Source organism: Micromesistius poutassou (genome assembly GCF_964030765.1).
Source record: "Micromesistius poutassou genome assembly, chromosome: 2".
In the NCBI taxonomy this organism is placed as follows: domain Eukaryota; kingdom Metazoa; phylum Chordata; class Actinopteri; order Gadiformes; family Gadidae; genus Micromesistius; species Micromesistius poutassou.
This window is the reverse complement of record NC_140272.1, coordinates 5,476,630-5,503,248: the sequence shown is the minus strand read 5'-3', so window position 1 is coordinate 5,503,248 and position 26,619 is coordinate 5,476,630. Positions and strand designations below refer to the sequence as shown.

Sequence of the window (26,619 nt, the reverse complement as noted above, 5' to 3'; positions counted from 1 at the left end):
TCAAGAGGGAGAGCGGGATGGCTGGTAACCACAAGGTTGCTAGTTCGATCCCCAGCTCCTCCTAGCTGAGTGTCGAGGTGTCCCTGAGCAAGGCACCTCCTAACTGCTCCCGATGAGCTGGCTGACGCCCTTGCATGGCTGATGCCGCCGTCGGGTGGGTGAATGTGTGCATGAATGGGTGAAGGTCAGGCAATATTGTAAAGCGCTTTGAGTGGCCACTGGTTAGAAAAGCACTGTATAAATGCAGACCATTTACCATTCACCAGATGTAGACACACATCTATGCAGCGCGATGCTGCTATACAGTTGACTTTGCGTTCTGATGTCGGGATGTCACCGGCTGCTGGTCATTATTGTAAAACGCATCGAGCGAGCGGGAAACTCCACCTACCCTGGCTGGCTGCCCAGCGTAGAACGAACCTATCTTACACTCAGCAACAATGAGTGAGCAGCTGACAGCAGGAACAGTCTTTGGGCTACCCCACCAACCGGATCGATGGCAGCAGATTTGCACGTGCATCCGATCACGAAAGTCTGATCCAAACGACAAGTGTAACGGAGGCCTTTGAAAGAGTTGGACACACTCGCTAAACATGTCCACTCTATGGAATGGGACTCCATTGATTAGAATGTGTCTTAATGTAATTTGCTGCTGTTGCTGAGTGCACAGTTTCATACATGTGTGACATGATTAAAGCCCTGCATACGCAGCGAAGGGGCCTTTTAAAGGGCTAATGGTATTAGATCCTCGGTGTCAGGTTCAAGGAGGATCACGGTAATAAGACAAAGAGAGATTCCTCCTCATTGAGGGGGAGGGAGAGCGAGAGGAGGAAAGTGAGGGAGGGAGAGGAAGATGGAGAGGGTAGAGGGTGAGAGAAGGAAAGTGAGGGAGAGAAAGAGATGGGGAGAGGGAAGGAGAGGGTGAGAGGAGGAAGGTGAGGGAGAAAAAGGGAGATGGAGAACGGGAGAGAGAGGGAGAGATGGAGAGGGGGGAGAGGAAGAAAGTGAGGGAGAGAGAGAGCGAGGGGGAGAGATGGAGGGAGAGAAAGGCAGCAGGAAAGATGGGAAGATGTAGATATTTATTCTACCCATCAGGGAAGAATACTTCTCTGATAGTGGCTACTACAGTGGCTACTGAGTCATTAATGACACACTCTCACACACACACACACACACACACACACACACACACACACACACACATACCGACTCACACACACACACACCGACCCACACACACATACCCCATCCAGTGTCTCATCCGGTTATATAAGAAAAGTCCCTGCAGTATAATTTTCTGAAGGTGCCCCAAATTGCTAAGGCTGATTGGTTGTCACCAAACCATATCACGCCCCCTCTTTACACACACACACACACACACACACACACACAAAACGGACATGAATGCACAGCGATGAAACATAACACAGGCACTCACACACATACATACACACATACATACACGTAATGGTGCACACATGCAGGCACAATATGCAGGCACATATGGTCAATCGAGCAAATAAAGACACATAAACAAAGAGGAACAAATAAACTCACTAACAAAAACACATTTGCATACGAAAACACAGACAAACTGACATACATGCACACGCACACAGACACACACACAGACACACACACACACACACACACACACACACACACACACACACACACGGGTAATTATGTGCCGAATTATGCATCGTGAGGTTTTAGGATGCTATCATCATTAGCAGCAGGGGGTTGTGTAGGAGCCTGATGAGAAACACAACACCCTCATCACTTGTAGGATAAAAACAATACACAACCACAGACACACACGCATAACACAATCGCACACACACACACACACACACACACACACACACACACACACACACACAGACATAAACACACATGCCCACACAGAACAACTTAACAAGAAAGCATGAGCTTTAGGGACAGAGAGAGAGAGAGAGAGAACCAAGAGCTAAGCCTTTATGGAGATAGAGATATACAGAGAGTGAGAGAGAGACGGAGACAGAGAGAAGGAAAGAGGAGAAGAGAGAGAGTGACTAGAGAACGATAGGGAGGTGTTGGAAAGTGAGAGAGAAAGGCAGAAAACAGTTTGGGTCCTCTTGAGCCCAGAGGAAGTCCATGTGAGTTCCTGGATACATGAAGGGTTTCCTTGAAGAGGTAACCCCAGCCTCTCCTCTCCACTCCTCCCTCCTCCCTTCTCTCCTCCCTCCTCTCCTCTCCTCCCCACCCTGCTCCTCTCCTCTCCCCTCCCCTCTCCTCTCCTCTCCTCTCCTCTCCTTTCCCCTCCTCTTCTCTCCTCAGCAGCCGGTAGCCTTCTCCTGGAGGTGTTATTCGTACTTAGACTAACTTTATTTTCCACCTGTTTAAGGGGAACTGCGACACAATATCAATATCGTTTCCAGTGTGGCGAATGAATTTAGACTCCCATGTTAAACGAAATGCACTGATATGCATTGCGTTCAATATGTGTGTGTGTGTGTGTGTGTGTGTGTGTGTGTGTGTGTGTGTGTGTGTGTGTGCGCCTGCCTGCGTGTGTGTGTGTGCCTGTCTGCGTTTGTGTGCTTCAAGCTTTTCTGCCTTTCTTTCTTTCTGTGTTTCTTTCTCCTTTTCTGGCTGTCCCTTCTCCTTCTCCTGTTCCTCTGCCGGTGCCCAGCCCAGCCAGCCAGCTCCAGGCTGAGCTTCTGTTTGTGAGCGTTGTGCCAGCGCTGGCCTGCAGTAACGTACCGTCCTCAGCACAACACTTTGGCCCAAGTGTTTGGAGTCAGCCTTCACACTCACTGACGGAGGGCCCAGCTGGACTCAACAGGCAGTGGAAAAAACGTTTAGAGAAGTTTGGTGTTTATTTGAGAGCCTCTCACCTCTCCTGTCAACAGTTTAAGCTGTTGATGTCTGCTTAACTGGAACATTTACAGCTAATTACTGTGAACGTTACTCCTCGTGTCACATAGATCATTCCTGGACTGGTGTTTAAGGTCTTTTACGGTGTGGAAGTTTCAAACAGACATTCAAACAGACATCTCGACGTCCAAAGTTGTTTAGATCACATATAAGAAGTTCGGAGCTTGTTTCTAATGTTTGAGAGAGCAGTTTAATCCAGAAGTTGAATGGGCTGTTTGAGGCTTAACTTTCTCAAACCTCAGCTCTTTATCTTTCAATGTGAAGTCCATTGACATGATCCAATGACAATGTCTCTGATGGGAGATAATTACGGTACTAACGAAGAATGTGAACAAAACGCTGACATCATTGTTATTACTGCCGAAAATAAATACCTTGGGTAGAGATAAAGAGTTTGCATACTCCACTTTTAAGACAATAAAGCCTAACTTTGGATTCACCTAATTCTCAACTAAACATTACTAAACATAGACCTTCAAATAAACAAAGCTCCAAGCAGCACCAAGCAGCTCCAAACAGCTCCAAGCAGCACCAAGCAGCAAGCAGCACCAAGCAGCACCAAGCAGCTCCAAGCAGCACCAAGCAGCACCAAGTAGCTCCAAGCAGCACCAAGCAGCACCAAGCAGCTCCGAGCACCCAGCCAGAGCAATGGGTTCCCCGCTGTGAGCTCCATGTTGTGGTCCCTCATCCCCCCGTCTGAAGGCAGAGTGATGGATACCGCCGGTTAGGCGGGTGGATAATCACGGTCATAACCATGTAATTATAGAAACATCATCCTAATGAGTCATCTCCTCTCTCTCTCCCTAGAAAGCCTACGCCCTTTGCTTGTTCGCCCCCCCTAGCCTCAGAAGGGTCGTATACTGGACCTCGGTAGCTCAGATTACATGGTGGACACGGAAGGGACAATACAGTAAACACAGGCTTCTCTGCTTTCTTTGTCAAGTCAAGTCAAGTTATTTTATTGTCAAATACACAACATAACAGGCAAAGCAGTCATAGTCATAGTCACAATGATTTTTTTATGTCCCATAACAATGCAATAATATATATATATATATATATATATATATATATATATAAAATAATGTGGACATGAGACCGGATGTGACGAGAGGAGGTTTGATGAGGAGAGGGGAGGGAATCTCATGAGGCAAAGAATGGCAGGTCGGCATCGAACCGGTGTAGGCTACAGGGCGTGCTGTGGTACCTTCTTGGGACACTGGCTGCCAGGAAGTAGCCAGGGTCAGTTGTTCAGTGCTTTGGTAGATGAGGAACCGGCCCGGTCTATAGTGTGGCCTCCTTCTGTTGCCCATGCGGGCCCAGGGTCTTTCCCTGGAAACATCTGTTTGCTTTAGAACCCATTACAATGGATGCCAGTTCCTCCCATTGATTTACGGGGAACATGAATTATTTAGTAGTTGTGATGTGATGGTGAGGTCATGATGAAGGCAGTGTACAGGAAGGAGTCCGTCTCTACCGTACTACTGTGTGTGTAAAACTAACCCGATTTGGAAATGACATGTCTTTTTATTGCCGCCCTATTTTTAGCTTATACGACTCTCCCTCGTGTTCTGCTGTAGGTTGTAAATGTTTTAATACATGTTATATATCGTGCCTCATAAAAACCCACAATAAAAGGTAGTTAACGTGTCGAGTGAGGTTGCCTTTCTGTTTTCACGTTTTTATTCTTCGCCTCTCTGTACCCCGGCCCTACCTGTGGTTTCTACAGGCTATTATCTTTTAGAGAGAGCCAGTTGACTCGGTTCCCATCATCTCTCTCTCTCTCTCTCTCTCTCTCTCTCTCTCTCTCTCTCTCTCTCTCTCTCTCTCTCTCTCTCTCTCTCTCTCTCTCTCTAGCTCTCTCGCTCGCTCGCTCGCTCACTCGCTCTCTGTCCCTCTCACTTTATTCTCGGCCAAGGTCTCTCGCTCCTTGCGTGCTGAACCTCATTTTCCCGCAGTTTGGGGAACTTAGCACCCGCCGAGTGCTGCCAGCCACGCCAACTGCCAGTGTCCTTGGCAGGGAAATTGCCTCTTTAACGACCAACCGCTCGCTGTCTCTGGGTCCGCTTGGCTACTGGGTATTTTGTTCAGTATTTCTGTATTCAGCGTATTTATCACTAGGTATCATGGCCAGGCGTGGAACATCCTCCCAGTCATACCAGTGACAGCATCGCAGTGGGAGGCATTCAACCCGACCCAGGAACACACTCATTTCTCATGCTGTTTACGATCAGAACCGGACGTTTGTCTATGCCTCGACACACGGACGACGGAATGACTTTGTCTGTGACTCAGAACAACAAACGGTTGTCACATAAATTTGAACATGAATCCAAAAGTGTGTTTCCTTGTCATACTTTCTCCCTCTCTTCTCTCGATTCTAATTTCATTTTTCTTCATTCTTATTTTTTTAAACCGTCCGAGGAGTTGCTAAAACACCTCCCAGAGACGGGCTGTGACAGTGGGTGTACCTCTCCTCTGTGTCACTGCACAGTGTCCCCGTCAGAGTCTGTTTAGGTCAGCTGGAGTACGTCTTAGAGCTTCCTGCATGGCACGCCTCAGATGTACACACTAAAGGTGTTCTCCATCAACTTGTTGGTGCGTAGCAGACGGCGTGTTATCACGACACGTGAAGGCAGAAGGTAAACACTGTGATACCTGCCTCCATTTTGGCTCTGGATTTGTGCCGGAATCGAAGCTGGCTCTCTCTGACTAAACACCACATCTATCTCGCCGCCTACATCTTGGAGCAGCCTCGGAGGGTGTTTGAGTGGTGTGTGTGTGTGTGTGTGTGTGTGTGTGTGTGTGTGTGTGTGTGTGTGTGTGCGTGCGCATGGATACACTCGTGGGTGCTAATGTGGGTGTGCCCTTTTGTCTTACTCTGTGGGGCAAAACAATTATCTATGTTATGTATTGTTAAGAAGAAAAAAGTCTAGACGCAGTCTATCTGAAGGCCTTCTGTAGCAAGATGGCTAGCCCCTACTTGCTCCTTAACAACATGAAATCAGAATTCTCTGTAGGACACTTGCACACAAGCATTTGCTAAATGACCAAATTGTAAATTGCATTGATTAAAAAGATTACACCGAAGACACAATTCAATTATGATCAAACCCTGGTCCGGTGGTGTAGGGGCAGTCTCCAGGCAGATGCAGAGAAGCCCAAGGGTTGTATGATGATTGATGGATCATCTCTCGTCTGGCTCACTGCAGTGGAGCTTCTGTCCCTGCTCCTCAGACCAGTGATGATGTAAAGACACATCTGGGCCGTTGACGGACTGACCTATTGACCAATGTATAGACGGAGGCGGGATTTACCAGATTCTGAGTATTTAGATAGACCTCGGAAGTCCTGATTTTTAGTTCCCCTTTACTCTCTACCTCAGGTTTTAATTTCACGGCTGTCACTGCGTTCCTCCTCGCAAAACTCCCGCCCTTTGCACCCTCCCCGTGTCAGAAGTATTGACGTGTGTGTGGATCGTTGGTGTGTACTTCCCCCGTGTCCCTCTCCATCGCCGGCTCCCAGATGGTTTGGTAAATCGTGTCATTATTTTTAGCCCTGGACTGTGGAGGGAGGAGGAAGGCCGCTCGTAGTCGCTCATAGGATCTGCATCGGTCTGTGGTTGTGGTTGTGACTGCTACCGGCGCTGTGTGTTCTGATGGCTCCCATGATAGTGAGCGCTACGCAGCCTTCATCCAGCCACCCCGCTTAAATAATGAAACGCAGGTTACACAGGGAATCACTAATGTGTGCCGAGGTGGGCTGATGAATTGCCTTGCGCCATGTGTGTGTGTGTGTGTGTGTGTGTGTGTGTGTGTGTGTGCGCGTGTGTGTGTGTGTGTGTGTGTGTGTGTGTGTGTGTGTGTGTGTGTGTGTGTGTGTGTGTGCGTGCGTGCGTGCGTGCGTGCGTGTGTGTGTGTGTCCTACTGTGTACTGAAGTGAGAGAATGGATGTGTACACACTCATTGGTCATTGGTATATTTACATATGCCCACCATTAGTAATGTGTGGTGTGTGTGTGTGTGTGTTCGTGCCTGAGTGTGTATATGCAGTGTGCTTATGAAATGTGTTGAGTTGTTTACACTGATAACGGTGACGTTGGAGTGAAGCAGAAAAGCCACCATAGTGGTTAGTAAGAGGATATTAAATATTAACTACATCTCACAGTACTCCTGAACTATAACCCGGTCCCTGTCAGGGACTTTGATTGGGTTTGGTTGGTTGGGTTTAGTCACTTTTCATCAAGGAATGTGTCAATTTGGAGGGTCCCTAATGCATGAATGAATGACTGAATTATGTTTATCTTGTGACCTATAAGCAGGCCTGTTTGATCTTGTTATAAATAACCATTCCTTAAATGCTGGTTCCTGGGAATTATTTTCAAGTTTATTTTAAAATAACATTTAAAAAGGAAAGAGTACTATGAATTTGGCCATGACTTCATTTTTCTTGTTCTGTGGAAAGGAGAGCAGAACTAATAATGAAAGACGACCACAACTATGACTCCTCAAAGATTAAGCGTCGAGGGTTTAGGATGCCTCCTGTCCTTTTTCGGTCCTTTGAGCGAATCTGGGTCATGCTCAAATATTGAGGTAATTATAATGATCTGACTTTCTTTTTTCTTTTCTCGCTGTTCTTGAAATGTGTGATTGATAGTGATTATTTGAAACGCATTGACCCACTCGTACACTCAATAGCAATAGTAACACTCAGCTCTCTGAGCTGTAGTTGTGTGGTCAGTGTGCTTCTTGGTAGGAACATGCTGGACAACCTGTACTACTGGACGACACGCAGCACACACACACACCCACACACACACACACACACACCCACACACACACACACACACACACACCCACACACACACACACACACACACACACACACACACACACACTCTGAGTGTTAATTAGTGCTTAGCCCTTCCCAGTGGCCATGTACCTTCTTCACCTCACATTGGCGTTGTGTGTGTGATGTAAATGACCTCCGTATAAATAATACATTCATGTCGTTATGCATGTTCTCATCTCTCTCGCTCTCTCACTCTCTCGCTCTCTCTCTCTCTCACACTCTCTCTCTGTCTACCTTGCTCTCTCTCTCTCTCTCTCTCTCAATCAGCTTCGGTCTCGGTGAGGAGTCCCGTCAGTCCCTGATTTACATACAGGACAAAACGCAACAAACATTGCGTTTTGTTTCACACCGTCGCCTGATTGCACTTCAGATGAAGTAATGCATGCAGGGGGAGGCTGCGTTAAACGTGCGGCACAACAGCAGCGCGTGTTGTCGGACGGCACTCAGCACTACTTGAAGTACCGTGGGCAGGGGGGCATTCTGAGGCCCCTTAATAGGGAAGGCTCTTCTCTCTTTAAGTCCGGGCCCTTGGGTCCCCGTGCAGTGGGGTGTGTGCGTCACAGCTGATGATAATGGTGGAGGAGATGGTGATGGTGATGATGATTATAGCAGATGGGAAGGTGGTATTATTAATTATCTTTATTTGTGAGCCGGTTCAATTAGGAACAAGATGGCCTTTTGCAGATTGGGCTTGATAAACCCCTCTTTGTGGAATATGAATTAATATTTATAGGATATTTCTGTGTTAGTGGCTGCGAGCTGTTCTCTGGATGCACTGCTTTCTGTGGAGACAAAAATGGAACTTCACTACTTTCTTTCCTGACCTTTCACTGACTTTGCCTTTTCCCGTTCTTTGTGACGGCGTACTTTCTTTTCGACTGTTCTTATTTTTCCCTCTTGCTCCAATCTCCTTTTGTGCTTCTGTCCCTTCGGTTCAAATTACCCGGCCACTGTGTCTCTGCTGGCTTCCTCCTCGCCTGTCCTCTTGTATCCTCTCCTCGTACCCCTGTCTCTGCTCCTCTCCTCTCCTCTCATTGTGTTCCTCTCCTCTCACCCTGTCCGTTTCCCTCTGTTCACACTATCCTCCTCCTCCTCCCTCCTCCTCCTCATCCACCTCCTCCTCACCTCCTCCTCCTCATCCACCTCCTCCTCATCACCTCCTTTTATCCCTCCTCCTCCACACCCACCTCCTCCCTCCTCCTCCTCATCACCTCCTCCCTCCTCCTCATCACTTCCTCATTACCTCCTCCTTATCACCTCCTCCTCACCCACCTCCTCCCTCCTCTTCCTCATCACCTCCTCCTGCAGACCTCCTCCTCATCACCTCCTCCTCATCACTTCCTCCTCACCCACTTCCTTCCTCCTCCTCCTCCTCATCTCCTCCTCCTCATCCACCTCCTCCTCATCACCTCCTCCTCATCTCCTCCTCATCAACTCCTCCCTCCTCCTCATTACCTCCTCCTGCAGACCTCCTCCTCACCCACTTCCTCCCTCCTCCTCCTCCTCATCACCTCCTCACCCACCTCCTCCCTCCTCCTCCTCACCCACCTCCTCCCTCCTCCTCCTCATGCTCCTCCTCCTCATCACCTCCTCTTGCCTCCTCAGTCAAAGCCAAAACTAGCAGAAACTCATTTTGAGTCTCATTTTGCCTGGTAACGCTAACAAATTGAGCTACTAAAGTGCAAATGTTTGATGTCATATTTCTGTCATATTTCAATTCAAGTTTGAAAACCGTGGCACTAGACACCCTTTATTTTACTTTTATGGTGTATCTCTTGAAGACCGGAACACAGTTCCTCGATACAATCACACTTTGGTGAGATTGCTCCGTGAACGTGCTCTGCATATGTTTACTTTATAACCACAACAACTCAGCTCAGATAAAGCCTCGACATGGTTTAGTAGATTGTGATTTAAGAGTGTGAAATGCTTCAATATACTTCAATATACTTCAATATACTTCAATATAGATCACACAGGGACGTTTATTCGAATGTGCAGGAAGTTTTCTCATGATGAAATATAGGTTATGTTACAAATATGTTACAAAAAAGTCCCAGTGTGTGTCCCTGAGCAAGGCACCTAACCCTGCCTGCTCATGACAAGCTGATAGTTGCCATGCGTGTTTGAAACCTCTGTTGGTGTGTGAAAGTGTGTATGAACGGTTGAACGGAGGTACTGATTGTAAAGCACTGTGAGTGGCTAAGAACAAGGTGCACTAAAAATGCAGTCCATATATTGGCACAAACTGATGCCCCTGTAATGACCAATAAGGAAGCAGACACCGAGCTGAACGATCCGAGAGATTTATTAACATATAGATAGAGAGAAGACACGTGAGAGGGAGGGGGGGGACAGGTGGGGGGGTGCAGAAGCAGGACAGTATTTAAAGAGGAGGAGATGCGGTAAACACTCAAATCAACACGACCCAATGGAAATGTTTGTCCTGTCAATCCTCTGGTGACACAAAAAGGCAAGACTTAAGTCCCTTCTTCTTTCTTTCTTTCTGCCGAGTTTCAGGGACATTCTAGAAATCGACTGCCGAAATCGATCAATGAGACTTGCTTACCGGAGCATCCCCGCTCTCCCACACGATTAACCAAACACTTCTGCCTTGATCCATTGTGTGCACTGTGCAACGAATGTGCCAAGCATAAAAGCTATCTTAAACATTTTAATAGATTTTTCCCCTTTATTCCTTAATTAAGTCGATACACTTGCCCTCCGACTGGTGAATGCGGTCCAGTCTCTGTGAGCTTTTTTCTCATAACATGTTTTTTTTAAAGGTTCATTTCATTTGTTTGTTTTTCTAAAAAGCACTTGTTCTCTACCCTGTCTAGTCTAAAACACGTCCCATTAGGACAGCGCTACACTATACATATATGATATCGGGTCATCAGCTCTGGAGAAAATCAAAGCGAAGTATTTATACAAGAGGTTAGTCATTTTGTTCTCTCTCTCTTCCTCTGTCAAGAAGGCATCTGTAGCATGGGTTTATTAAAGGTTTTACGCTGTGCTGGCCCCCAACACGGTTTTACGTCATAGTTGCAGTGGTCCGTGCTCCTTTGAGGTATCAGCAGGCACCCTGTGTGTGCGTCCTGCCTCTCTGCATGACTGCCATTACCTCCCTCCTCCCGGGCAGAGTCACGTTCCATCAATTGATCAATTGTCCTCTCAGTCGTTCTGTCGTTCTATTTCCGTCTCCATTATTTCCATCTCTGCTTTCCGGCCAGCCCACGCCTTGGCTCTGTCTTTTCCCTGGGCTTTCCCTCACTCTGCCTATGAATATAATTTGAGCCATTCATTGTAAGTAAGTACACGCCATCACAGTGCATTGGTTTGTGGCTGAAGGGATAAGTAGGTAGACCTGGGCAAAAAATATATAATAACTAACTAATAACTATCAACTTTTTTATTACATTTTTGTAACGTTGGCAATATTCGGAGAGTATTCATCGACGAACTACGCTCCGCTCGATTCGTCGCCGGCCTTGTATCACAAGGGACGTTACTATCAACATGATGTGTTGTTTGTGGTCCTTAGTCTTTTTGTAACTACTGTTTAGCTGAGGTCAGACGCTAGGCTGCTGGGATGCAGGGTTCATTCAGGGGTCAGGGGTCGGGGAACAGAAGGGTGGATAAAGATTATAACGGACGCTCGCCAGCCAGCCAGAGTCCGGGTTCCCGCTGGTACCCGTTGCTACGGCGACAGGATGGGTGTGTCCGAGAACACTGACACGATGGAGTCCGTCTCGCCGGCTCTGTGCTGTGATTGGCCGGGGGGCTTGGCGGCCGGCTGCCCCGCCCCTAGCAGCAGGTGGCCCCCGTGCCCCATCATGGCCCCCGGCCCCAGCCGCAGCCGTCCGTTCTGCTGCTCCTTGATGGGCTCCATGAACACCACGTGCTTGTTGGTGCTCGCCTTGCGCCCGGGCCCCTCGGTGGTGGCCGGGGGCGTGGGGGTCAGGATGGACGACTGGCCGCCACCGCCACCCCCGGCAGGGTCTTTCCCGCCGGGGGCGGTGACGGTGACGGTGGCCGGCGGGGCGCTGACCTTGCGCCACGGCGGGCAGCGGCAGGGGGTCAGGTAGAGGTACATGAGGACCAGCACCAGGCTCACCACGCAGCCCAGGAGCGTGGTGAAGCCCGTGTTGAAGCCCTCCAGGGTTTCGCTCTCCAGCAGGGCGGCCACCGTCACGTTGACCTCGCTCGTCTCATTGCGACGGCCCGAGCGGTCCTGGGCCATGCACCAGTAGATGCCTTTGTCTGTGTCCTTGACGGCGGCAATCACCAGCGTGCCGTTGTGGAACATCTTCAGCGAGCCGTTGTTGCCGGGCGGGGCCACGTACTCCTTTTTGGGCGTGACCCAGATGAAGCTGACGTGCCGGCCGCGCAGGCTGGTCACGCAGTTGAGCGCCACGCGGTTGTCGGCGTGCACCACCACGTCGCTCTCCTGCGGGTCGGGCATGTGCAGCTGGCTGCCCGTGGCGCTGCAGTTCTCAAAGTAGCGGGCGTGCTGGAAGAAGCTCACGGTGCCTCTCTGGATGCCGTACACCAGGCAGATGTGCTCGTGCTTGAAGAACTTGACCGTGTCGTAGCCCCTCTCCTCCCAGTGGCGGAACAGGCCGTACATGGAGCAGTCGCACAGCAGGGAGTTGTTGTGCAGGTACAGGCCGCTCTGCACGGCCAGCGGCAGGTTCACGATGTCGTCGATGGGCAGCTTGAGCAGCCGGTTGGACGACAGGTCCAGCGTGGTCAGCTCGGGGTGGCTGTCCTCCTGGATGGAGAAGAAGGGGAAGTCGGTGAGGCGGTTGTGGCTGAGATAGGCCTTGCGGAGCCTCCCCAGGCCGGCCAGGGCGTGGTTCTCCACCCGGGCGATGCGGTTGTTGAACAGCAGCAGCTCCTCCAGACCGGACAGCTCGGCGAAGTAGTGGGCCTCCAGCATGCGCAGGTGATTGGAGGACAGGTCCAGGTGTCTCAGCGCGGCGCCCGATGCGTTGAGGAACGCGCCGGGTTGGATCTCGGCCATCTGGTTGTGGTTGAGCCGCAGCGTCTCCAGACGGGCCAGCCCGCTGAAGGAGCCCGGCTGCAGGCGGGCGATGCGGTTGTGGCCGAGGTCCATCATGACGGTGGACGGCGGCATGCCGGCGGGGACCTCCTGCTCGCGGCCTTCGCCCATCGCCGTGCAGCTGAGGATGTCGGAGCCGCAGATGCAGCCTGACGGACAAACAGCACCCAGGGCAGGGCTCAGCTGGCCGAGCAGTACGCAGACAGACAGGAGGACGCAGGACCGACGCAGCTGGGGCGGCCGGGGAGGAGCGGACACGCCCTCCCTGCCCCCGGCGCCATCACTGCCACCAACACAGAACATGGTGCCAACACCAACTGCTGGGCAGGGCCAGTGCTGCTAGGGCAAAGGGGGAGCTCGGCTTAAACAAGGTTTTAACCACAATTAAAGATTCTATCTTATTTCTATTTATGTTTTCACTTCTACGTTCTATTTTGGTATCTAGGTTACTCCTTTTTACTTTCAAGGTTTTCTATTCATTAACTGTTTACTCGTGCGTTCATGCTACGTGCTGTAAAAGCAATTACAGAGCTTAAGACCTTTTTTACTATTCTGTGGTTCTAACTGAAGGCTGTTAGATCACAGGAACTGCTACATCTAGGCTCGGAGGGGTTGACGATGAAGAATACCAGGGCGATGTGTGTTTGTTGAAGGTTCAGCTCCCAGCTTGGGCCTTGTCCATGACGGTTTAGTCTTGTTTGTGCTGTGGCGATGTTGAATCAAACAAAGGTTTCCATGGGTGTCCACATGGTGTAGGTCAGAAGGGAGGAAATTACATCCAAGAGGAATCTGATTTCAAAGAAACAAATGTCCAGTTGATGCGATATGAATCCAGCGTTTATTTCCTAGAACGGTCCGATCGTCCGAAGTGCAGGAAAGACTTCTGGTCAGGCAGAAAGGGCTGGGGAATTGACCCGATCGCTGCGTGCCAAAGTTTGACAAGAAAATGAATGATGTGGGGAGGAGGTAGAGGAGAGAGTTATCATGAAGGATATTGATTGATTAGTCAATTAAACGTAATCAAAATCACATCCTGGGGGAAAAACGCCCCATCATAAATCCTTAATCAGGCAATAATGTAGAAAAACAAAATGGAAGGTGCTTCACAAAAACAGGCGTACTCCTTCGTTTGTTGAGGTAATTCCAAGCGTGTAAAAACAAGTGAAAGCCCCGGTTGTTTAGAAGATAGTACTGCCGCTCCATCGATACTTCTGCCTTTTCTCGCTATCACAAACAACCTATCAAAATCTATTGTTATCTGGTGGTGGTGTGAGTCGGTTTGTTTTCTTATTCTGAACGTCTCCCAGCGGTCTTTCACCGTACGGCCCAAAGATCCGTCTCCTCAGCCAGAGACGGGCGCTTGTGGTCGGGGAGAGGAAGGAGGGAGCCTGGGTCTCTCCAGCAGTAAAGTCAGGTCTCGTGCTCCAGCACAACGGTCTTCTGCCCACCCACGGAGCAAGCCCAGAGACGGCTCCTCACCGGGGTCAGCATCACTCCGGCACTCTCATCGGACACGACGGCCACTTAGACGCACTTTGCACAGGCGCTGAGGAAGACGGACGCACGCCTCACACACACACACACACACACACACACACAACCCACTCTCTCCTAATCGCTCCTTTCACTCCCTCTCTCTCTGTCCTCCTCCTCTCCGCCGGGGGAAATGCCGTTTGGTTTCAGCTGTGGGTGGATGACAGGTTTTTTGACGAGGGCTCATGCAGAACAAGTGGTCCCCGTCCGGGCGGTTTAGCGTGAAAGCCCGGATGAGCGGCAGCCCGTATCAGCAGCAGTCTTGGTGGTGCTCTCCGTACCGCTGCGTCCCTCCATCCTCCCGGGCTCCGCCGGAATCAAAACAACCCACTCACGCAACACGCAGAAAGTTAGTCCGTCTCACTCCACCGCGGCAGATCCAGCTGTAGTCGCAGACGCACACGTGTGGCATCGCTCTCACTCGCGCGGCGGGAGTAGCGTGCACGCAGGAAGCGTGTTAGTGTGTATGTGTGTGTGTGTGTGTGTGTGCGTGCGTGTGTGTGTGTGTGTGTGTGTGAGAGTGTGTGTGCGTACGGCAGGTGCTGGCTGCTGAGTGTTTACTGAGAGTGAGATTCTGGTGTAGTCCTTCTCTCCCTCCTCTCTCCTCTTCTGCTCTTCCTTGGCTCACTCACTCTCTCTCTCTCTCTCTCTCTCCCTCTCTTTTACTCCAGCATAATCCTCCTCCCCCTTTCGCCCGACTCACCCCGCCTCCTACTTCTCCATCCCTCCCTCAGCACTGCTCTCCATTCACTAAGCTGCTCGCTCTCTCTCCTGCTCTATCTCTCTCTCCTGCTCCTTCCCTCTCTCTCTCCTTCTCCAGCTCTCTCTCTCCCTCTCCTGCTCTATGTCTGTCTCCCTCCCTCTCATTCCCTCTCTCTTTGTTGCTCTCTTCCTCTTTCTCTGTTGCTCTCTCTCTCTCTCTCTCTCCTTTCTCTCCGGCTCTCTCTGTCTCCGTCTCTCTCTCTCTCCCTCCTTCTCTCCCTCTCCTTTTCTCTCTGTCCTTCTCTCTCTCTCTCTCTCTCGCTCTCCTGCTCTCTCTCTCTCTCTCTCTCTCTTGGGATGCCCCAGAGAACAGCGGGGGGTTGACGATGTGATTGGCTGAGAGCATGTTTGGGGTGAGGGGGTGAGGAATGTTTAAGATGCCGAGCAGTTTATCGGATTCCTCTAATTCTTTCCTCCTTCTCTTCTGGCTATTTTTCTCTCCGTTCTCCCTGTTTCTCTCTCTGTTCTTTCTCATCCCTGTCCCTCTAATCTCCTTCTGTATTCCCTTCTTCTTCTTCTCCACCATATTGCCTTCATTTAATGGTCTTGTCTGTTGCCTCACTCCTCTGTCAGCTAAGCCCCGCTCCCCATCCTTTACACACAACTCATTTACATAATGTGGAACGCACTGTTGAATCTGAAGGCTCTGGGTCTGTGTGATGTAGAATCAGCTGTTGGTGTTAAAATGGTTTCTCCTGTGCACTGGGTTGTGTCCCCTCTGGTCTCTCCATGGTGGTGGTGTTTGATTTATTTATTTCATTATTATAATTTGGCTCTTGTTGCAGAAGCCCTCCAGACCTCTGGAGAGGCCTGAGTATGGAAGATGGGGGACATATTGTCCTCCCTGCTTTCATGTCAATCTATACGTTGAGCTAATCTCTCTCTCTCTCTCTCTCTCTCTCTCTCTCTCTCTCTCTCTCTCTCTCTCTCTCTCTCTCTATATATATATATATATATATATATATATATATATATATGTATTTTTTACATTTAAAATGGGTATACTGTTAAAGTCCTCTCCTCTCCTCTCCTCTCCTCTCCTCCTGTCTCCTCCTCCTCCGTTCAGCGTAGACAGTTGAGCCAGCAGACCGTTCTCCTGCTCCCTCCTGGAGGTGTTGTTGAATTCCTCCGTGGACGTTCCCGGCCAACATTTACATAAACCTCTTACATAAACTTTCCTCTTATCTCCTTTTCTCCCTCCCTTGTCTCCTCCGTCTCCTCTCCCCTCCTCATCTTTTGTCTCGCCTCCTCTCTCCTTACCTCTCCCCTTCTCTCCTTGTTTTGTGTCGTTCTTCACTCTTGTCCTTTCCTCCTCTCGTCCCCTTCTCTCTCCTTTTACCTCTAATCTCCTCTCTCCCCTCTCTCCTCCTCTCTCCCCCTCTCCCCTCCTTTCTCCCCCTGTCTCCTCCTCTCTCCCCCTGCCTCCTCTCTCCCCTCTCTCCTCCTCTCCCCCTCTCTCCCCTGCTCTCCTCCTCTCTTCCCCTGTCTCCTCCTCTCTCCCCCTCTCTCCTCCTCTCTCTCCCTCTCTCCTCCTCTCTCCCCCTCTCCTCCTCTCTCCTCCTCTCTCCCCCTGTCTCCCCCTCTCTCCTCCTCTCTCCCCCTCTCTCCCCCTCTCTCCTCCTCTCTCCCCCTCTCCCCCCCTGTCTCCTCTGCTCTCAGCCAGTAGAGTATTTCTCTGCTGACCACATTACCAGTATGTAGAGGATGTGTCCATGCTGTCCTAATGGGAGAAGGGAGGCTGAGGACCAGTTTGAGGACCAGTATGAGGACCAGTATGTAGAGGATGTATCCATGCTGTCGTGATGGGCGAGGGGAGAGGGGACCAGTATGTAGATGATGTGTCCATGCTGTCCTAATGGGAGAGGGGGGGCTGAGGACCAGTTGTTTGTTTCCCTGGAGAGGAGCTCACCATTATTGAGTAATTTTCTCTCTCATTGTCCCGAGAGAATGACCTCATCTGACAGCGGTCACACAACTTGGAGCAAGGAACAAGGGAAAATCACCCGCCCACACACAAGCACACACATAGACACACACACACACACACACACACACACACACACACACACACACACACAGACATATACACACACACACATACACGCACACACACACACACACACACACACACACACACACACACACACACACACACAGAAACAGACTCTTCCTCTTCTGACACATGTGGAGATATGCAGAGATAAGTGTGGTCATGCTTCACATATTCATTACCATGCAAACACACACACACACACACACATATTCACATGCAATTATGAAGCAAGCATACACACATTGGGGATTAGCAGAGACAGACACATGCATACTCAGTAAGTATATTCACTCACACATACACACACACACACACACACACACACACACACACACACACACACACACACACACACACACACATACAATCTCTCTCTCCCCTCTCTCTCTCTCTCTCTCTCTCTCTCTCTCTCTCTCTCTCTCTCTCTCTCTCTCTCTCTCTCTCTCTCTTTCTCTCTCTCAATGTCAGACAGACAGACCATTGGACTGAAAACAGACTTTGCATAGACACAGGTGCTGCTGTTGGGTTATGGTTAGAGTTATGGTAAGGGTTTGCTGATGGCATGTTTATTGTTTGTTGTATTTAGTTGTTGTGTTGACACAAGTTTAGCATCCTGTGGCCAAAACAAATGCTATAACAATTGTTGTTGTGTGTTTTCATAAGGTTGGTGTGTATATTTTACACAAGGGTGTGTGTGTGTGTGTGTGTGTGTGTGTGTGTGTGTGTGTGTGTGTGTGTGTGTGTGTGCGTTTCAGTGAGAGAGAAAGACAAACATTCACACAAACATACAATTGTTACCAGATTTAATTAGAACATTGGTCTAATTATAAAAAAGTAATAATCATGAATTGATTAAGCCCGTCTAGACAGGATGTTTCCGTCTGATTTGTTCAACCGTGTGTTCTAACTTGATCACCATCCTGTCCAATAAGCTGTGTTGGTCAAAGGGCCTCCTCCCATTTGGTGGGGCCTTAATTAGATTACATTCAATTAATAACATTCAATTAAATACCCAGTGAGCTTTTGTGATTCCCATTCGCAGAAATGGAATTAAAACCAGCCAGGCCGTTCACAATTGGTGAGTTAGGAGGAGCACACATTTGAGCATCCAATCAAAAGACTGTGTCTTTCAGAGCCGTGATGGATCGCCACACAGCATGGGATAATAGAGGTGGAGAATGAGAGAGGAAAGAATAACCGCAGAGAGATAAGAGAGAGAACAAGTGGAGAGAGAGTGAGAGAGAAGGAGAGAGACGGAGGCACAGAGAGACAGTGTGTTTTCTGTCTCTGGTGGTGTTCTGCTGCGTGAGGCAGATCAGGTTGGATCTGATCGGTCATGGTGGTTCCTGTTAAGACACCCACTAACACACATTGGCCTCTGATCGTACTGCCAGGGCACTAAAGACATACAGCGCCTGAGAGAGAGAGAGAGAGAGAGAGAGAGAGAGAGAGTGAAACATGCTCCACGGTTTATTTGGTAGCGCCATTTTTGTGTTGTTGCCTTGTGTTTTTTTTTGTTGTGTGTTTATTTAGGTTTGTTCTGTCGGTGTAGGAGGAAGCTAGATTTCTTTGGGATTGTAAAATAACACTTCTTCCCGATCGCTCTGTACTGGCTCTGGTCACGATGGCGGCTCGGGTCCAGATGGTCGTCCTGAGGAGAGGGGAGACAGACGTGTATTAAGATATGATTACTGTTTGTAAAGTACTCTGTTTAATGTGCACTTAGTGTGCTAATATATTCACTCTTGCTCGCTCTCACTCTCTCTCTCTCTATATCTCACTCTCTGTCTTCAGTGTGTGTGTGTTTGTATGTGTGTGTTTGTGTGCGTGAGTGCATATAGTGTATGTCTATCCTTTTGCTTTTTGTATCTCTGCGACTTGCAGGTGTGCGTGTGTGTTTTTACCTCAACTTTCCAGAATGTTCTCATGCAGTATTATTTAGCCAGTCGCAAGCTTGCTACTGTAGTCTCTCTCTCTTTCTCTCTCTCTATCTCTCTCTTCCTCTCTTCGAACCTCCAAATAGACAAAAGGGTGCATACCCAGGCAGGCACTATCAAACACAAACACAGAGGTGTTCCTGCAGCCAGTTCCTACCAGCGACTGTTGCAGAAGATTCGCTGTTTCACAATCGTTCATATACAATGACTATCAGCCTATAGCAGTCCCTTTATCTAAAGTGACTTAAAGTGAATTCAAATTCATGTTATTTGGAGCAGGTAGGGGAAAGGGCCCAGTTAGACTGCAGACATGGCAGTTCAAACCTAGGACTAGGATTCTCTTTACAGGATGGCTATTAACATATCCTTTCCCCCATGTATGTACACACAATGTACACATGGAAATCTATATAGATTCATCCATGTTTGGGCATATGCATGCAAACATTCAAAGTGAAAACAATAAAGTATCTCTTGAGTCTCGTGTAATCCTTGGGCTGGCTGTATGGTTTCAGGCCAGCTGATCATCACCTTGAAGAGGACCATGAGTTTAAAAACATGCACAGAGTGTGTCGGCCAACTCCATAAGTGCATATTATGTGTGACCATGCATATTAACATGCATGTGTGTGGTGTGTGAGCATATGCGTATATGTGTGAGTTGTGTGTTTGTGTAATCTGTCCCTGAGACACCATCACTGATTGCCTGAGAACTCTGACCCTGAGAGGGCTGTACTTATTGGCTGTGCTCTCACAACCCCAGCACTCACATTAGCTGGTGCTGCTATGAATCAATATGGACCCGCTGCATCATTTATTCATGGAGTTTAATTCATATTAGCCACCAGACATTCCCCAGGACTCTTGGCACTGTCGGAGGATTTCCCAAAACACGTTATTATTACCTGAAGATGACAAAAGAGTCTGGGAGACGCCGAACTCAGCACCCTGAATGTCTGCAGGGTTTCTGTGACTTGCATCATGGTCGGGGGACATCGGAAAGCATGTAGACAGGGATAGGAAGGAGCCGGATTGACAGTGAGTGACTGAGTTGGGGAGAGAGAGAGAGGGACAGAGGAGGAGAGGTTGGTATAGCAACGTGTAAATGTTTCAGGGATGAGTGTGGGATTGAAAGAGACTTAAACCTAGATAACTCTGAACTGAACGGAACAGACTTGAGGGAGGGAGGAAATGTTTGGAGAGAAAGAGATGGAGAAACAAATGGATGGAGGAAGTTGACGGAGGAAACAGGATGGAAGATGGCGAGAGACAGAGCGGGAGGGAGAGAGAGAGAGAGAGGCAGAGAGTGAGCGAGAGCTGCCTTTGAAGATTGATGGGAGTCGGTTAGATTGCACTGATGGGGGGTAGAGACGAGTAGAGACGAGGAGAGGGGCGGAGGAAAGGGCAGATGATTGGAGGGGAGATGGGAGCAGATGTGAGTGGAAGGGAGAAGGGAGAGGGGTTGGCAGGGAAGGAGGAGAAGTTAGTCGAGGGGTCGAGAGGGGAGGTGCCAGAGGCGGGGGTCATTAGCGACAAGAGCGATGATTGAGCACCTTAAGGACTGGACACGCAAAACAGGGCTGCAGGGAGTAAGGGCGTGCAAGGAAAGCACAACCTCTAGAGGAAGAGGAGGGAGGTGGAGAGAGAGAAGCATGGGGGAGAGAGAGAGCAGGAGAGTGGGATGCAGAAGCGTGAGATGAAGAGATGGAGGGAGAGAATGGGAGACCGAGATGGAGAGGGAACTGAAGAATGGGAGGAGGAGAGGGAGAGCAGGAGGGGGCGGTACAGGAAGAGCCAGGGCAGTGGGAGAGAGGGGGAGTCACATGCAAGAAGAGAAAACAAGGAATCTGGAGAGATGGGAGCATGGGAGAGGTTGGGATTGGGAGAGGATGGGAGGGAGGGAGGGGAAGAGAGAGGGAGAGAGAGAGTGGAGGAAGGGTGGTGGTTTGCAGAGAAACAGGGAGAGTGGCAGGGAGAGAGCCAGGGAGAGAGCCAGGGAGAGAGCTACAGTAATCTTTTTCCTTTGGTGTGAAATTGAGGTTATCCGAGACCCTGTGATCTTGTGAAAACGAGCAAGTTCACACAGGGTTGTATGAACCCCTTGTATAACCCTATAGTAAAAAGCACTGGAAACTTTCGCCAGTTTTGATTGGTCCGCTTCTAGGAAGTAGCCCGTGTGAGGTAAAGTGCTGGGAATCCATCTGTGTCTGTCTGTCTCTGGCCCACACACACTCAGGGGCCGCTGAGCGTACTGAGAGTATGCACTGAGCCCGTCTAATGGATTGGACATCCCTGGCTTCCTCTTATCTCACGGAGCACCAGGCTGCCATCGATCACGGCTAAATTGATCACCTTTAGTGACTGATAGGGGAAAGATACCGTTGGATACTGTTATCAGTCTCTCGCTCTGTTTGTCGCTTTGTTTGGAACACACTTTTTTTCTGCATTTGTACCATCCCGGTTTCCCCTTCATTAATAGTTTGATTCATTCATTCATCATTTTGCATTCACAATTCATTATCAATCCGTTTTTTTTTTGCAATTCCCTGGTTTTCATGGAACATAATTTGTGATCTCAATGCCGTGCTTATCAAAGCAACACCACCATAAAACAGATTGTGTTGCCTCGGTTGTAAACCGCAATGCAATAAGCAAGCGCGGATGGAGTTCACCTTTTAAAGGATGGACAAATCACTTTTCCACCGTATAATTTGGGTTGAGGCGAAGGTCTAAACTCCAGACGTGATTACTTCAGAGTGCTGCTACTCATACCGCTTGGGGCTGCATGAGGTACTCTTTGAAGGTCCAGTCCACACACAAAACCCCAGAACACACAAAAGCCTGGAACTCAGATGAGTTCAGCCACATCAGCACCGCACAGCGAGTTGGAAAATATGTTTTTTAGAGGAACAATTTGCAGAGAAGGCTTGCAGTGGTTATTAAACTGGATAATCGAAAGAACAAATTATACGTTGTCTGTCAATATGAGAGTCTGGAAGTCTTGAAGAAATGTGCATATGCTGTGTGCTACTGTAGGGAGGCATCGATTTGCCATGGTGCAAAACATCTATTAAATATTAAATCCCTCCCAAGATGTCAATACTGACTTCTGCACATTGTATTATAGTCTACCTTAGAATTCAATATCGTACTTAACAGTTCCATGGTCATTGCACTTGTATGAGTCACTATTAGTACTACTATTTACTGTTAGGATTTACTCTTACACTTATCCAGAGAGACTTACAGGGAGTACAGATACAGGTCAATAGTGATACAGTTAGGGGTCAGGGCATCTTGACTGCAGGTACACTGTGGACAATAGGGGATCGAACTCAGCACCTTTGAGCTGGGCGTTAAACGCCCTAACTGCCAGACTTTCCTTCCCTGTTTATTGACTCCCTCTCTCCCCCTCTCTCCCCCAGGATTTCCAGAGCGGCGTCCGTGCTTCTGTCCGATCCCTGCTTCCAGCTCCACTCCATCCAGCACCTACTGGGAGAGGGAGGAGAACCAGCGGGCTCCTCCACGACCGTGGCCCCCAGCATGCCTCCTGTGGTGGGGCCCCTGGGAGCGGCGCTGGCCCCCGCCGTCTCACCGGCCCCCGGGGCCAGCGGCCCGGCAGACCGCAAGCACTTCTCCCTGCACGCATGTGAGTCTAATCGCCTGGGGTGCCGTGGTCAAGGGGGTGGGGATGGAAGGTTCTCAGGTCTAGAGTTTGGACAGAAGGTTTAGAGTTTGGACAGAAGGTTCTCAGGTCGAGAGTTTGGACAGAAGGTTTAGAGTTTGGACAGAAGGTTCTCAGATCGAGAGTTTGGACAGAAGGTTTAGAGTTTGGACAGAAGGTTCTCAGGTCGAGAGTTTGGACAGAAGGTTTAGAGTTTGGACAGAAGGTTCTCAGGTCTAGAGTTTGGACAGAAGGTTTAGAGTTTGGACAGAAGGTTCTCAGGTCGAGAGTTTGGACAGAAGGTTTAGAGTTTGGACAGAAGGTTCTCAGATCGAGAGTTTGGACAGAAGGTTTAGAGTTTGGACAGGAGGTTCTTAGGGTTTAGTGTTTGGACAGAAGGTTTAGAGTTTGGACAGAAGGCTTAGAGTTTGGACAGGAGGTTCTTAGGTTTATAGTTTCAGTTGGTTTGTTTTTATTTGTTTTACAGTTTTAAAGCTAAAGTTTTAAAAGCTTTCATTCAAAGGAGGTTGATAACCTGTTTTTCAGCACAAGATTGGATATATGACTTTCCATGTGTACCAAATTTGCCCAAATTTCAAGGCTGGGATGAATGAAGTTTGTCCTACTTGAACTTACATACTTTATCTACCTTATCTACAAGTAAGGCGTCTGCTAACCATCATATCATTGCGTACGCTTTTCCATTCCAATCCAACAAGCCAAAACACGTATGTGAGTGTAGCTTTGCTAGGCCTCCTGATCTCCTGACGTACTGCACTACAAAATGGTGGGTGGACTATAAATAGTGGAATCCATGGCTCCTCGCTATATATACTCATCAGAGGACCCGTCGGGCGTCGCCCGCCTTGTTGTCGATAGCAGTTGAACCCGTCTCTATTGAACGGTATGAAGCGGTCTGATTGGTTGGATCACGGCTGGGGCCGCACCCCCAGTATAGGCTGGGCTTTCTTGGCCTGCAACTGAGGCTATTTAGGGATGCACTTATCTAAGGACCGAGGTTCCCAATGAGAAATGGGCCAGCATACACACACAGACACACACACACATACACACACACCCACACACACACACACAACCACATACGCATACACACACCCACAAGCGCACATGCACACACACACACACACGCACACATACATACACCCACGCACAAGCACGCACACACACACACACACACACACACACACACACACACACACACACACACACACACACACACACACACACACACACACATACATACATACATACATACATACAAATAACCCACACATACGCAAACACACACACACATACACCCGCCCACACACATGCAGATATAAACAACACACAGTGAAAGTGGGCAGTTGGGGTTTTTCTAGAGTGGTGAAAAGCGTGTGATGAATAATGCAGATGGAGAAAGCCCTGCAAACCTTTCTTGTTGTTGTTTGTGTCCAGTCCTCACGCCTTTCCATGTGAGTATGCAATACTCTGAAGGGTAGACCAGCATGGGGGCGTGAGGCAGAGAGAGCTTGGTCTAACATGATGGAGAGAGAGGGAGAGAGAGCTTGGTCTAACATGGTGGAGAGAGAGACGCAGAGAGAGCTTAGTGAGAGGCAGAGAGAGCTTAGTCTAACATGGTGGAGGGAGAGCTTAGTCTAACATGGTGGAGAGTTGAGGTGAGAGAGAGGGCGAGAGAGCTTGGTCTAACATGGTGGAGAGAGAGGCAGAGAGAGCTTAGTCTAACATGGTGGAGAGTTGAGGTGAGAGAGAGGGCGAGAGAGCTTGGTGGAGAGTCGAGGAGAGAGATAGGGAGAGAGAGCTCGGTCTAACATAGGCAAGGCAGAGAGGAGGAGGATGATGTAATGTAGAAGTTTGATTCAGACGGCTTTAAAAGAGGAAACAAGAGTGTGTCTGAGGAATGTCTCTTCCTAGACTCTCTAATAACAGAATGCAGAGCATTCGTCTTATACGATTACTGCTGGGGAATACAGTAATATATCCTGCATTCTGTTGAGCTCTGTGTGTTCATAAGTTAACTGTGGAAATTGACGGTCACGACTTTGGCCTGCACTCTATTTCACGTGTGCTTTGTGTGTGTGCCTTTTGGCTTACATGTGTGCGTGTGTGTGTTTGTTGTGTGGCTAACATGGTTATATGCGTGTGTGTGTGTGTGTGTGTGTGTGTGACAGGGCTATAGTTCAGAACAAGTCTCCCGGGGTTTGATCTGTGCGCCACAGGACAGCGTGGCCTCGTCGCCTGTTGCCATGGAAACACACAACGTTTCCATGGTCACCTTGCAGGGGCATCATCTGAAGCGTGCGTGTCTCTGTGTGTGTTTGTGTGTGTGCACGTCCATGTGTGTGTGCGCGTGCATGTGTGTGTGTGTGTGTGTGTGTGTGTGTGAGTGTCACTAACTAAATCAAGGTCAGGCCGTTTTGATCCCCAAAGGACTCCACGTCTCCACATTTGAGGACCGCGGTTATCACATGTTTCCTCCCCTGCCGTCCCTTCACCACACTGCTCCACTTCCAGCTCTGACTGATGCTCCTCACTCACGTGCGGCCTTTCCCAGCAATGTTCCGGAACTTTACCGCGATCAGGTCGTGTGTGAATGGGAGCAGGCAGGGGTCGATGTTCCGGGACGTTCGCACAAGCATGCACTATGCCTGCTCAAGACCTGGTTACATCTCTGGATCACTGCCTGCACGGCGGTCTTCTGAATGAAAGATGTGAGGTTGCCGGTAGAGGAACGTAAAGGGTCTGACGTAAGATGGGGAGTGAGAGAAGCAATCACAACAGACTCTGAGGACTGCTGAGGACGTATCTGAATCTGCGACTGTTTATCTAAACGAGCAAATGCTCTTCTGGTGATTTAATTACATTGCTAATGTGCCGATATTTTGACATCTATAAAGCTGAATTATTGGTATATATATATATATATATATATAAATATGATTGGTGTTGCGTAGCCGTCCAATATACACAGTGGCTCTGCGTTTGTGATTACCGAAAGCAATCTCTTGCAATGAATTCAGTGACATCTGGTGGTCTTTAAATGTGGAGATGATGTCTCGTCCGATTGAACTCCCAGTCAATCTTCCATCTGCTCCATGTTGTTTTCAACGCTGGCAGAAATTAGCCGGAAAATACAGAAGGAAAGACGACGCGCTCCTATACCGCCTGGCATCCCCTTTCTCTTCCAACCCACTATGCAGTCTCTCTTCGCTGCCCTGTCCATTAAGGCACGAAATACACAAGAGAGCAGAATCTTGATAAACTCTGCATACAAAAGATTTCTGCATTCTCTCTCAAAGTCAATTTCTTCCCATAACAGACATACAAAGGAATTGAAAAGACCCTTCTCCCTATGCCACGGTGAAGGAGATAAAGTGCACATGCATAACAGATAGAGACAAGACATTTCCTAACACTGAAGTAAACAATAAAGTACACAACAGATAAAGACATTCACTAATCTATAAATAAACAATAAAATAAAATATAAAATATAAGAGTGCAAAAAACAGTCTCTCATACATCAACGTACATCAACAGAAAATCCACTGGCTCCAACCATTGAATCCCAACCTCCCTTTGAGACTCCAAGCAGGCAGGCGTTTCGCGCGTGTGTGTGTGTGTGTGTGTGTGTGTGTGTGTGTGTGTGTGTGTGTGTGTGTGTGTGTTTGTGTGTGTGGATCGCATGCACTCTGTGTGTGTGTGTGTGTGTCTGTGTCTGTGCTTGTGTCTGTGCGTCCGTATGTGTGTGTTTAGAGTAACAGCCTTCTCCTCATCAGTTGTAGTAAATTACAGTGAGTGCTTGTCTCTTGTGGAG

At 48.9% G+C, this 26,619-nt stretch overlaps 2 protein-coding genes across 2 annotated transcripts in view; one reads left to right on the top strand and one right to left on the bottom strand.

Moving 5' to 3' along the window:
- rnf123 (ring finger protein 123) overlaps positions 1–26,619 on the top strand; it is a 115,923-nt gene that overhangs the window by 63,647 nt on the left and 25,657 nt on the right. Inside the window, exon 37 of the mRNA XM_084464697.1 lies at positions 22,543–22,766. Coding sequence (XP_084320823.1) covers positions 22,543–22,766 — 224 coding nt within the window. The remainder of the gene's footprint in view (positions 1–22,542; positions 22,767–26,619) is intronic.
- On the bottom strand, positions 11,468–13,135 carry amigo3 (adhesion molecule with Ig-like domain 3; the record flags this gene model as incomplete). The annotated part of the gene is made up of 1 exon (XM_084464355.1): positions 11,468–13,135. The coding sequence occupies one exon, from the start codon at positions 13,133–13,135 to the stop codon at positions 11,468–11,470; it is 1,668 nt and encodes a 555-aa protein (XP_084320481.1).